Source organism: Macadamia integrifolia, chromosome 9 (genome assembly GCF_013358625.1).
Source record: "Macadamia integrifolia cultivar HAES 741 chromosome 9, SCU_Mint_v3, whole genome shotgun sequence".
In the NCBI taxonomy this organism is placed as follows: Eukaryota; Viridiplantae; Streptophyta; class Magnoliopsida; order Proteales; family Proteaceae; genus Macadamia; species Macadamia integrifolia.
Window position 1 is genome coordinate 11,909,159 of NC_056565.1, and position 14,591 is coordinate 11,923,749.

The 14,591-nt window shown below is 38.7% G+C and overlaps 1 protein-coding gene across 1 annotated transcript in view; it reads left to right on the forward strand.

Moving 5' to 3' along the window:
• Window positions 1-514: 514 nt before the first annotated feature.
• The window catches only part of LOC122088895 (AP-2 complex subunit alpha-1-like), a 51,783-nt gene continuing 37,706 nt past the window's right edge, over window positions 515-14,591 (forward strand). The window contains exons 1-3 of the mRNA XM_042658257.1: window positions 515-993; window positions 2,897-3,028; window positions 7,004-7,129. Of these exons, the coding sequence (XP_042514191.1) occupies window positions 862-993; window positions 2,897-3,028; window positions 7,004-7,129 (390 nt within the window). The 5' untranslated portion in view covers window positions 515-861. The remainder of the gene's footprint in view (window positions 994-2,896; window positions 3,029-7,003; window positions 7,130-14,591) is intronic.

Here is a 14,591-nt window from a genome sequence, read left to right on the forward strand (position 1 = left end):
AAGGAGAGAAGCTGGGAATATGATATGCTCATAGTTGATCTTTATAGGGCTAGGTGTAGTGCACATTGCACCTCACCATTAGAAGCCCTCATTGCAGACTATGTTTTTCCGCATGGATATATGGAGATAATGATTATCCAACCAAACAATTTTATTTTTTCTCAAGCTTAAAATTGTTAATTAAAAACATTGGATATGCACTAGCACATGGCCAATGAGAATGCATATTGAAGCACCATCAGGGATGGCAATTTATTGATTTCACACGGGTGGATGGAAATAGCATGGGTTTTCCTAATAATTGGAAAGCCTAAGCAAGCTTGGGGACCCTCTCAAAGTATATATTTTTTTAAATCATTATTTTCTCACATTTTTTTCTAAAAAAAATAAAAAAAAATTATAACAATACATGTGAGGAGGTATAGGGCCTATAGGCTCATCCAACATAAAAAGAGGTGGCCTTGTAGGCTCAGAAAGCCTTTTTTCATTTTTTTTGTTTTCCCTAAAATTGAAAAGAAGAAACGAGGGTTGGTAGAATAATGTAATCATGTAGAAGTAAAAACCGTAAAAGTCGTCCCCAAGGTGAACGACGGTTTTCTTGTCCAAATTTCTCAGTCCAGCTCTCTATTTCGTTCCAGGTGATCAATTTAGTCTTCTCTCTGTATCGTCTTATTCTCTTTTGGCGGTTTGGTCGTAACACATTCTAGGGCAGAGTGGGAATTGGAGGAGACTGTCCCGAAGATCTCGGCTGTCGTCAATCGGATCTGACCCGAGGCTCGACAGGATCGAGAGGAGAATCGTAGATTCGTGTCTGCTGAAGCTTTTTGTGTTCGATCGATCCCTCGCTGGATCTGAGAGGAGATGGCCTTGTCTGGAATGAGAGGTCTCTCCGTCTTTATTAGCGATGTTCGAAACTGCCAGAACAAAGAGCAGGAGAGGCTCAGGGTTGATAAGGAGCTTGGCAACATCAGGACTCGTTTCAAAAATGAAAGGGTTAGAATTCTCTTCTTTCTCCCCCTATTATCTGAAAAACTTCCCCTTTCAATCCCCTACATTTTTGTTGTTATCGTTATTGATTTTCTATCCAATCAAGGATTCGGAAACACTCTGGGATCTATGATCCTCTGTTATTGGTTACCACTGGCCGAAGAAGGTTAAATGCTCCAAACTGTTAGAAGATTATCATTATTGATTTTTTTTTTATCCAATTAAGGATTCGGAAACACTCTGGTATCTATCACCATCTGCTAGTGGTCACCACTAGATGAAGAAGATTAAATGCTCCAAACCGTTTGTATATTGGAGTTCAAGGTTCCTCTGAGAGTATTATGGTAGTTGAATTTTGTCTCATGGTGGGGGTGGAGTTGTCGTTTCTGGTTACTGCTTGATGGAGGGTGCCCTACTTTATTTCTTGTCAGTGGCAGTGCCTGGTATACAACAACAGAAAGAACTCATTTTGGTCAATGCAAATGAGATAAAACAGCAGCTCATTTGTTGCTGCCTGGTAGAGTGGCAGTCAAAGAAAATGCTTAGTTTCCGTGTTTGAAATTGCAAACTGAAGCTATTAATCTTGCTGGACACATCTTGGGGATATCTAGCTTATTATACATCCCATTTATTTGTATCCTAATGTCTGAATGTCCAAAGACGAACTGAGAGCAGGGTGGTCTGGCCTTATAGTGGAAGATGCCAGCCTAGCTCAGTTGGTAAATTCTGTATGTTTGTTGCCATAGACAACCTCCCCCTGCCTTGTACTGATAAGAGGAAGAAAATTAGTCTAAGACAAAGAACAGAAGAAAACGATGCTAAGACAAAGAACATGATATGCCCTTTCTAGTCTCTGCCACCTGAAGGCTTTGCAGGTTGATACAAGAGAGAACACATCCTCATTGCTTCCGAAATGTGATTTGGTGACACCAGCAGCAAGTTGCACATTCATGAAATCTTGTATTTTTTTTGGAATTTTTATCATTGCTTTTATTTTCTTGTAGTCTCGTGTACCAATCTGGTAATATTAAGTGAATATCCACTGTGCTTTACCTCAAGTTTGAACAATTCCATTCATTAAAGAGTGGGGCGAAATCCTGACATGAGTCTGTTCTGCGAAATCATAAACTAAAACCTCTGCAACTGAATAGAATGGTTATATAACTCTTCATGATGCATCCATTTACTGATATCTCAAGTCTTAACACTACATGGAAGATCATTCTCTGTCCTGCTTAGAACCATATATTGAGTTTCCATTGTAGGGAGCTTCCATGAAGCCCATTTTGGAAGTGGGTTTTATAATTCCATCAAAGCAGATATTCACAAGTACTATTATTTTGCACCCCTTCCTTTATGAGTAAATCATATTCTTCTCACTGATTGTTTGCCAAAAAATAAGTTTTACGCTCTTCCTTATATTCATAGTTGCCACCACGTCTAGGTAACCACTAGGTAACTTATATTTCTAACTACTTAACCAGAATTTAGTCAACATTAAAAGGAGCGTACCACTGCACGATGCTCCCGCCACTGCGGGTTTGGGGAGGGTCATAATATACGCAGCCTTACACCTGCTTCGCGGAGAGGCTGTTTCCCAACTCAAACCTGCGACCATAGGTGGCAATGGAGCAACCTTACTGCTGCGCCGAGGTCTGCCCTCTAGAACTAAATCTCTTAATTTTTTGAATCATAGATACCTAAATTTCTACAATACCCGAGAATTGTGCACTCATTTGGCACATCTTATATTCAAAGGTGGTAAATTTTCCCTTACATTCATAATAAATCTGATAAAGTACAACCATGTAAAATGATCTGAACATCAAGTTGTCGCTAGTTTAAAGTTTTACTAGTCCTTTGGATTATGAAAATCTATAATGATTCAGCTCCGGTATCCTTTTGACAGGGTTTGGCACCTTATGAGAAGAAGAAATATGTTTGGAAAATGCTCTACATATATATGCTGGGATATGATGTAGATTTTGGTCACATGGAAGCTGTGTCTTTAATATCTGCACCTAAGTACCCAGAAAAGCAGGTATAAGCATCACTAATTTGAATAATTGATTTCTTACATGTTAAGCTTAGGTGAATTTGACAAACTTTTGATGGACTCATATTTTAGAGAATCTTATCCTAAATTCTGACTTTAAAATTTCTCTTGATTATGTTTTTTCACATTTATAATATAATTTTTTGTATCTTGGAAGGGTTTGGGATTTAGAGAGAGTGGGAGTGAGGAAGGAAGAGAATTAATGAAGATTGTGAAATAAAGGAGGAAGTAGAAAGGAAAACAGGATAAAAAGGGAAAAATGTTAGCAGCATGGGAACTAGGGGGTAAAGGAAAAGAATGCAGCAGGGAGAATGGGAGCAGCAAGGGAAATGCATAGGTGGTAACATTACATTGTTAGGAGAAACCTGAAAAAAATAATTTGGGGGTGAGTGGGAGAGGAAGAAAGCGAAAGAGGAGGATTGGAACCATAGTTGTCAAGGTGTCGTCTAGGCACTGCATGTCGCCTTGTGTTTTGACACTTATTCATGCCAATTATCATTTAGGTAAATTCGTTATTTCATTTACTTAAGATATTATTCATAAATAGGCAAATATCCCCTATTTGAATCCAATAAAAATAGTTTAAAAATCAAATTCCAAAAAGATAAAAAGTCAAACCCCAATCCAAGAACAAAAACTGGATTTTGGTTATAGGGGCGATTTTCAACTTTTAAATGCTGGGGTTTCTCTCCATTATGAAAATTTTATAAATCCTATAAAGTTAAAACATTGCTAAAAACCATAAGTCCGGTAAAATAATCTTTTGTTTTGATATCCATGAAATTTTCATTCAAGCGATTTTAACAACATTCACGCACTTTAAAATAAGTTTGACCCGGAGCATAAGTTTGTCATTACAACTCAGATTTAAGTAATCTTTGACTTGTTGAGAAGCTGATTTTATGTTATATCTAATACAAAAAGTCTCTTGTAAAAATAAAACCATTTGACCAGTCAAACTTATTATAGAACTAGAGCATTTCTCTAAATGTTGATTTTTTATGACTTAATGTGACTTAGTGTTATTTTTTATGATTTGATGTGGTTAAATGTTGATTTTTAATACATGATGTAGCTTAATGTTGATTTTTTATGATACAAGTTATATGTAGCTTACTAAATAATAATGTTAGAAAATAGGAAAAATAAAAAATAACAGTTGGTCGTCTTGTTCGCCTTAAGGCGGATGCTTTCTTGCCTAAGCGCTTAGACAACCCTCCAACGCTTTGTTCGCCTTGGCACTGTGGCAACTATGACTGGAACTTGATTGACGTGGTTTGTTGTGCAGTAATGCAGCTGCTCTTTTTTTCTTTTTTCTTTTGTTTTTGGGCTAATCCAAGGTTCAAAATCTCGTTTCGTTAACCACCAAAATACCGAATTATCGGCGAGTTATATATATATATATATATTTTTTTTTTTGAGACGCGGTTGCCTGTTTCGGTGGTCAAACAACTATATTATGACCTAAAACTTGGTGAGGAGTTTTTTTAAGGTTAGTAAACATGATTAGAACTTATATTTGCAAAAATATTGAAAATGGAAGTGTTTTAGAGTTGCACCCTTGTTTGGCAGAACCATCAAACTGTTTTGGAGATTTTTAATATATTGCTAGAACAAGATATAATACGATAGTAAAACAAGTAAATAATGGATCTAACCATGATCAAAACATACCTCAACATTGATTAACTAATATTTAGAGTACTAGAGTAATACAGTATTCAACTCCCTAACTCTCAAGTCCCAACTAAAGTCCTCAACTCCTGTCTTACTCTGAAATCTCAAAGTCCCAAATGGCAATATCCCAAGTCCCAAACAACATGCATTTTTATTACTATATAAAAAAAATGGTTTTGGGGGAAAATGGTTTACCTTTCCAAGGCTTGGAAATGTGTAGATCTTCAACTTGGAGTGATTTTCAATGGAATAGATGTGGTGATGTGGCAAACAACTTGGCAATGCACTGATTTTGTGAAGTTACAGTCGAGTTGGGTTGAGACAGATAAGTTGAAGTCGAAATTTCGACCCCTCATGAAATGATGTATAAGTAGCATGTGGGCTGTAACATTTCAGCAACATACCGATATGTTACACGAAATTTCGACCAAAACATTGTACTTTTTTCATTTCGTAGGCTGTTTCGTCTTGGCCAAAAAAAAAGAAGTCCAAAATTTCCGAGATATCGACGATATCTCGGCAAGATTTTGAACCATGGGCCGATCGATCTTCAATCTTTTCCTTTGTGTACCTTTTCTTTACACTTCTATCTTACCTTTGTAATACTTAAATCTCTTCCCCTATGCACCACTCTTCTTCAGGCTTCAACATACTTCTAGTAATTCCGTAGGGTTCTATTGGATGGAAATTCGGAAAGCAATAACATATGTAGCAATACTTATATTATTAAAAGCTAGAAACATGTAATTTTACCAAAAATATCTCATAAATATCTACACTTCTAGCAACATAAAAGCAACTCATAATAATGATATGAAAAACAAAGAATTATTGAAATATAAAAGGATAAGCATGTGCCTCATTGCACCTTACGACTGGACTTGTGTACATGCCTTAGTCTGGCAAGGTGCAAAAGTTGTGCATCTCCATGGCGGAGTAGGAAATCTGTCTCAATCTTCCATTGCTGTACAAATGTGGAGTGACTCAACTTTCACTGGTTGTCTCCTTGGAAGAATTTGTGCCATTGCTTAGGTATTGGTGTAGAAATTCTGTCACTTGGTTCTCAGACTTCTGAGTGAGGTCCAAGGAAAACCACCATGACTATGTGTTGTGGAAACTTCTCCTGGATATCGCAGACGTGGCATTGGGGAAACCTAAAGCCATTCAAGAAGTTGGAGGAAGCCGACAAAATGAAGAGGTGACTGAATAAGACATAGAGGGCTCTTTTTTTTTTTTTGGTGGTCAGTTGGTCATACCTAAAGCTGGCCTCTTTCCAAAGGACATTGCTGTTCTTTCAATAGTCTTCCAGGTTGATGCATACAAGAGTTGTTGTTGTCTAAAAAGACCAAAACATGAGATAGCTAATTACCTACTGAGACAATCCCTCACTCCTTGGCCTTTGCACCCAGCTTGGACTGAGCAGCATCCAGGGTTGCATTGGCAACAGTTGTCCTGGCAGCTGTGTGCATGTATGATTAAAAAGCGTTATTCTGCCGCCTCATCTACCTGGCATCCACGCCCACACCCACTGGTTCTCTTGTTAATATATTATTTGTTCATTTGAATAAAAAAGAAGATTTTTTTTTTCCTGTAAAGTATTTTCTAATTGTCTATATGCCTTTGCTAGCAAATGGCTTGTAAATTTTTTTTTTCCCTTCCTGTTTTAACCATCAAAATTTTCTTTGCTTTGCCTGTCAAAAGAAAAGAAAAGAAAAGAGAAAAAAAAGAACCCCACTGTATTCTTTGGAAGATGGTTGCATAATCCATACTTCCATACCGTCTCAAATGGGGTTTATGGGGAGAAAGAAACCGATGATGTAACTCAATGGATAACAGAAACAAAGATTATGACATAAATTTGACAAAACTTAGGAAGGCTATAGAATATAGAGCCTAGTTTGTTTCTCAAACACTTTTGGAGCATGATTTGATTATATGTTGTTTTTAGGGAAACATACTTCATCTATCCACTGTCAAGGTTCAAGATTTCGGTTTCAATTTTGGTTGAACTGAAATATACCATCAAAATGGCCAAAATGACACCGACCTCGGAACAAAAAAAAAGAAAAGAAAAGAAATTTCAAAGAACCCTCAGTTTGCATTCTATTTCATTTTGATAAGTGTTAAAACTGAAATATTTTGTGAAAATTTTGATTGAAATATTGAACTATATCCTCCGTTTCTTCATGTTTCACCCTCAACCTTTTGTTGAACTGTTTCTTGGATAACTGCAGATGACTGCTGCACTGACATGGTATGTTTATCATGCTAATATTTCTGCAGGTTGGATACATTGTGACATCATGTTTGCTTAATGAGAACCATGATTTTCTCAGATTGGCCATTAATACTGTACGCAATGATATTATTGGGCGCAATGAAACTTTCCAGTGCTTGGCGTTGACCATGGTATGGAATAAACAGAGCTATTTTAGTTGATGGATTGAAGGATTCTCCACCCCCTTTTTTTTTTTCCGTTTTAATTCATGCTCCTGTTTTGAGTTACAGAAATGTTTGCAAGCAGGTAGTTTATGCTTAAATGAGACAGTTAGGTTTGGATATGAGCATAAATAACTTTTCATTTCACTTCTTGTAATTTGTAAGATCTCTTTGTACCCAAAAAAAATGTTCAAGCAATCTATTGGGGTGGCACAAACTTCAACAGAGTCGACTCTGCTAAATTAGCAAACACGTGGTGTATGGTTCTAGAATAACAGTGCAGCAATGAAGAGGAACTCCCCTCTTCTTCCACCCCATAGAAGAAAAAGAAAAAGAAAAGAGGAAAATAGATGGGTTCAGATATTGGGGAAGTTATAGAAGCTTGGTTCAATCGATTAAGGGTTGGTATGGAAATTAGTAGTTGAGTTGAAACTTGAAACTATAGCAGAATGCAACAAGATTCATCAAAAGGCTTGGATATTTAAAGTTCAGAGCTAGGGTTTAGGGTGGATAAAGTCTACGCCTGGTTGGCTGTTAAAAAAAGTAATACGTCTATGAAATGACTCTAGGAGTTGCATAATGACCGGAGAAAGTGTAGAAAAGAAGTTTGTGAAAATGAATTTCTTCTTGTTAGATGATGGGCTTCTAGTACTCCTTGCAAATCCACAATGCATATTAGTTCTTCAGAAACCAATCGCTATTCTTGCAAAAAGCAGCATGAACCAAGTCATTAACAAAAACCTATGAAAACATAGGAATACAATGCTTTAGACATACACTTGCCCACCCTATTTCTTTTGATCTACAAACAATGAATAGTAGGCCATAAAATTGTAAAAAGTGTGTTAACATTAATAGAAGTACTGAGAAGTGTATCCTAAAATGGGCCTGTATGATAGCGCTATAAGACTGACCTAAACCATTTCAAAGTAATCCCAAAATGTGAGATAGAACCATACCTAAAAAAATCAACCAAAATCTGGACTAATTTAGACTCATTAGTCCGGTAAAATTTCTAAAATATCCTAATTGTTGAATTAAAGAGATATTAAAATTGAGCAGTATATAAATCCATATAGCCGCGCAAGATCATTGCCCCGATAGTTGAACCTGTCTGTTCAAAATGGGTTTATAAGCTGCTGGATCAGTAGGTGATCCCAAATGGGCACCACTAGGTAGTCACTCTCACTATTCATATTTTCTTTGTCATCCTATCAGCTTTTGTTTTCTAATGTGGTGTGGAGATTACAGTGGCACCGAAGAATATACCTATTCTATTTGATTGTACCATTCTTGATTACTATTAGTGGCTGGTACGATAAATATGAGATATTTCTCCATTACTGGCCGTTTGGAATACATCAACCACCTATGCTTTATGTTATCTTTGCAATTTTGACCAATTACCTTAAAGGGGATGTAGGATACAGTTTAACCTAGAGAGTACTGGTGCAGCGCCTCGACATGCAGGACGGTTGTCCCGCTAGCCGGTTAGCAGGCCGTGGGGGTTGCAAGGGGGGCAGGAGGCCCCCCCTCCATAGCAGGGGGTGTAGGGGGCACAACCCCACTCGAATTTTTTATTTTAGGGCAATTGTGTACTTTCCGGATTAGGGTTTTTCAGTATATATTTGTAGCGAAGGTGTCTTTCTCTATAATGCAAGCAATACTGAGAGGTGTGAGGACGAGCGCTGTAACCCTATTCTCCATTGATAGTGAAGCAGGATCTCATCTCACCGGGGAAGTAGGCAACTTTGCTGAACCTCGTAAAATCCGTGTGCGTTGTTTGTTCTATTTTTTCCATTATCTTCTGCATCGTTTTAGGGTTGCGTTTCTACAAATTGGTATCAGAGCTTTAGGTTTCCGTTTTCTAGGGTTTACTATCACGATGGCAGGGAAGGGATAGAATGTCAAGTATAATATCGAGCGGTTCAATGGGAAGAACAATTTCACACTCTGGCGTCAAAGGATGAAGGATCTTCTGATACAACAGGATTTGACGAAAATGTTATTGGGGAAGTCCAAGAAACCTACAAAAATTATTGACAAGGATTAGGAAAAGATGGAAGAGATGGAGGAAAATGCGGTAAGTGTTATTCGATTGAATCTTTCTGATGATGCCCTACAATATGTTGTGGGTATCGAATCTGCACCATAGTTATGGGCGAAACTTAAAAGCATCTACATGACGAAGTCCTTAACAAACAAGTTGTTCGTGAAGAAGTAATTGTATTCTCTACAGATGGTGGAAGGTATGGATCTATTAGAGCATCTTAACATGTTCGATCAGATCGTAAGTAAACTTGCAAACCTAGAGGTTAAGATCGAGGATGAAAACAGCGTTACTGTTGCTGTCATCGCTTCCAGAATCATATGATCACCTGGTAACGACTCTCTTGTATAGGAAGGAGACCCTTAAGATGGATGAAATCGCGGTTGCCCTCATGTCCAATTATACAAGGAAGAAGGCCAGTAGTACAAAATCTCAAGGAGAAGGTCTTTTCGGAGGTGACAAGGAGCAGGAAAGAGGGAGATCATATCATAAGGGATCTGGGAAGAGTCGATCGAAATCAAAAGGGGCAAAGACAAAGGTCTCTTGTTACTATTACAAGAAGGAAGGTCATCTGAAGAAAGAGTGCTTGAAGAGGAAGGTGGACTTGAAGAAAGGTGTCGATAAGACATCTGAGGAAGCTAGCGTGACTAACAGTTCAGATGGAGACGATAGAGATGTACTCTCTATATCATTAGGTAAGAATCAACCTTTTGATTCTTGGATTTTAGATTCTGGATGTTCATATCATATTTGTCCACATAAGGATTGGTTTGATACATATCAACAATGGGGAATGATGCTGTATGCAAGACTATTGGGATATGCACTATCAAAAGATGTTTGATGGGATAGTAAGAATTTTAGCAGATGTGAGGCATGTACCAGAATTAAGGAAAAACTTAGTATCTTTGGGGGCACTTGACACAAATGGCTGCAAGTACATAGCAGAAGGTGGAGTTCTCAAAGTTATTAAGGGTGTCATGGTTGTTATGAAAGGACAGCTAACTGGAAACCTATATAGACTCATAGGGAGCATAGTTACAGGTGGAGCATCTATGATTACAGATGCAGGATCTGATATAGATGATACTTATCTGTGGCATATGCGATTAGGGTGTATGGGAGAAAGAGGATTGATGGAGCTTCATAAAAGGAAACTGTTAAAAGGAGTGAAAACTTGTAAACTGAACTTCTGCAAGTATTATGTGTTCGGGAAACAATGTAAGGTTAGTTTCAAAATTGCAAAACATAATAGTAAATGGGTGCTTGATTATGTACACAGCGATGTATGGGGTCCTTCAACAACAAAATCTAAAGGTTGGGCAGAATACTTCGTGACCTTTGTTGATTACTCAAGGAAAGTCTGGATTTACTTCATGAAGCATAAAAGTGAGGTGTTCACTAAATTTAAGGAATGGAAGGCTGAGGTAGAAAGGAAGACAGGAAATAAAATTAAGTACTTGAGAACAGATAATGGAGGGGAGTACATGTACAAGCCGTTTCTAGAATTGTGCAAAGCTGAAGGGATTACACGTCACTTCACGGTTCCAAAGAAACCACAACAAAATGGTGTAGCTGAAAGGATGAACATAACACTTCTAAAAAGAGCTCGGAGTATAAGGCTGAATGCAGGGTTGAGTAAGAGATTTTGGGCAGAAGCAGTGAATATGGCATGTTTCCTCATCAACAGGTCTCCACCAAAGACGATTGATTGTAAAATTCCCGAAGAGGTATGGACAGAAAAGCCAGTAGATTATTCTATTAAAAAAATATTTATTTGTCCAGCCTATGCGTATGTTGAGAGTGAGCAGCGTTCCAAGTTAGACTCAAAGTTTAAGTAGTGTATTTTTCTTGGTTTTAAGAAAGTCGTAAAGGGATTCAAGTTGTGGGATCCATGTTCACAGAAAGTTGTGGTTAGCATGGACGTTGTGTTTGATGAGTCTCATATGGTGAAGTCAAATTGCAATTCACAAGCAGTTGATGAAAATAAAGAAGGTTTTACTGTGCAGGTGGAGTTAGGTGAGTCAGAAACAATAAGAGAAAATAAGTCATCAAGTGACTTTACTAGGACAACAGGAAGCAGTAGAAGTTCTCTATACTGTGGCAAAGGGTAAAGGGAAGCGTACTCACAAAGCACCTGTGAGATACGGGTTTGAGGACATGGTTGCCTATGTCCTCACTATAGGTATAGGTGATCCATCTTCTTACCATGATGCTTTGAGTGATGCACAACATGATAAATGGATGTCAGGTATGATGGAGGAAATGGAGTCTCTATAGAAGAACAAGACTTGGGAGATTGTGGAAAAACCCAAGGGAAGAAAAATCATTGGGTGTAAATGGGTCTTTCGTAAGAAAGAGGCAGCATTTGAGAAGGATCGTGAAAGGTATAAGGCCAGACTTGTAGCCAAGGGCTATGCACAGAATGAGGGGATAGACTACAATGAAATATTCTCTCCAGTGGTGAAACACACTTCGATTAGGGTACTACTTGCTTTGGTGGCCATGTATGATTTAGAGCTTGAACAACTTGATGTGAAGACTGCATTTCTTCATGGTGACTTGGAGGAACAGATTTATATGGAGCAACTTGAAGGTTTCAAGGTGCAGGGAAAGGAAGATCATGTTTGTTTGCTTAAGAGGTCGCTTTATGGTCTTAAGCAATCTCCTAGGCAGTGGTACAAGCGCTTTGATTCCCACATGATGAAGATTGGCTACACAAGAAGTGAGTATGATAGTTGTGTTTATTATAAAGTGTCAAGCGATAATTCCATTATTTTGTTGATGCTTTATGTTGATGACATGCTCATTGTTGTAAAGAACAAACATGATATAGTCTCTTTGAAGTCTTTGTTGAGTGCTGAATTTGAGATGAAGGATCTTGGTGCTGCTAAGAAGATCCTTGGCATAGAAATCCTTAGAGATAGAAATGCAGGTAAACTTTGGGTAACTCAGAAGAGGTATATTGAAAAGGTGCCAGAGCGTTTCAATATGGAAAAGGCCAAGCCGGTTAGCACTCCGTTAGCCAGCCACTTCAAGTTATCTGAAAGGGAATGCCCTACAACACATGAGGAGGTGGAGCATATGTCTCAGGACCCCTATGCTAGCGCAGTTGGGAGTCTCATGTATGCTATGGTTTGTAGCAGGCCGGATTTGTTTTATGCAGTCAGTGTTAGCAGATACATGAGTAATCCAGGGAAGGAGCATTGGAATGCAATTAAGTGGATCTTCAGATATTTGAGCAAGACTAAAGATATAGGTGTTATGTTCAGTGGTAAGGGAAGTTCCACAGAATTGGCGGGTTATGTTGATTCTGACTATGCCGGTGATTTAGACAACAAGACATCTACTACAGGATATGTATTTACATTGGCTGGTAGACCTATATCATGGAGGGCGATGTTTCAGTCTACAGTTGCATTGTCCACTACAGAGGCAGAGTACATGGCAGCAGTTGAGGCTACCAAGGAAGGAGTCTGGTTGGCTGGATTGGTTCGTGAGTTGGGGTTGGAGCAAGGAGGTACAGTGTTACATTGTGACAGTCAGAGTGCCATACATCTTGTAAAGAATCAGGTGTTTCATGCAAGGACAAAGCATATTGATGTGAGATTTCACAAGATCAGGGGGCTTATGTCAGAAGGCAGTATTCACTCGAGAAAAATTCATACAGATCTCAATTCTGCAGATATGTTTACCAAGCCAGTTACTACAGAGAAGTTCGAGTCCTGTTTGGACTTGATTAATATTACTCATTGTTAAAGATGAGGGACATACCAAACAGGTGCGGGTTTGTACCTCTGATGAGGTATGGGGATGAAGACGTCTACAGGTTATCTTTACAGGAGGCTCGACAGAATTCAAGCCAAGGTGAAAATTGTTGGTGTATGATGTCTTGTATTCCATCATAGTTTAATCCAGGGAGTATTGATGTAGTGCCTTGACAGGTAGGACGGCAGCCGTGGGGGTTGCAAGGGGGCAGGAGGCCCCCCTGCATAGCAGGGGGTGTAGCCCCCCACTTGAATTTTTTATTTGAGGGCAATTGTGTACTTTCTGGATTAGGGTTTTTCGCTATATATTTGTAGCGAATGTTTCTTTCTCTGTAATGCAAGCAATACTGAGAGGTGTGAGGACGAGCGCTGTAACCCTATTCTCCATTGATAGTGAAATAGGATCTCATCTCACAAGGGACGTAGGCAACTTTGCCGAACCTCATAAAATCCGTGTGCATTGTTTGTTCTATTTTTTCCATTATCTTCTGTATCGTTTTAGGGTTGCGTTTCTACAACTAGAGAGTCAAAATCCTAATTAAATTTAAGAAAATTCATCAGAAGTTTGCACTGCTGGGAAAATAATTTTGCTTCATGCAAATTCACATACTGAGCTTGAGAAACAAACCAAGTGATAGTAGACCACCTTCCATTTCACGAGCAGTGGAGATAATGCTTCACACTTTGCCTTCACTAACTGAGCTGACAAGTGTATGAATGAAGTTGAAGCCGTCTTATTGGAGCGATCCAGAAGAACAATTAGGGTCATATTCGATTCTTTCTACAATGCTTAGAAGTGCTAGGTTGTTGGTAAGGAGCGTGAGCGGGTGGGGGGCTCACACAAGTAAGTGAAGGACCCCCATAGGGCCTTTCTGATGTGTGGCCACATTTGTGGTCACTTGTCCTCTTTATCTTTGTCACTTTTCCTTGATCTGAAATAGAGCAGAATGTCTGTAGTTCAGTCCATAATGATCCCATGAACGGTTGATTTAGTGGAGTGAAAGTCCTCTCCTCTTTGAAGGTCTTTCACTCCATGAAGGCCTCCTAACTGAGCTGAATGCTTCAGGCCGGAGTCAGATGGAGTTCATAGTTTGCCCAAAGGCTGCTCACTGTGGAGGTATGTGGAGAATCACATTTGCACCTCCAAAAGGAGAAGGGCATGCCCCTCTATTTGCCAGATTACCAGAACCACACCCCACTGCTGGCTGTGAAGATTAAAGAGGTGTTGAACCTCAATATCTCCATCAAACTAGATACCAACCTAATCTCCACCCTCCCTCACTCTCAAGCTAAAAAGAATCCTGCTACATTTGTTATTTTTTCATTCCATCTTTTTAGCACGGTCCATGAACCCACTCGAGATTGAACTCATGGTTTAAAGTATCGGTGCGTGTTGTACCATATTGGCCAATATGTTTTGGTGTTGACACGATACTCAACGATACGATACATGTATTTTATAAAAATTTTGGGTATTGGTACGATACTCAATTGATACGTATATTTGCCCGAATGAATGAACTTTAAGGGTATTGGCCGATACGGTATGATATGGTACCGATACAGCTCAATATGCTCGATACGTCTCTTTAAAGGGGAAGAATGCCTTTTATGA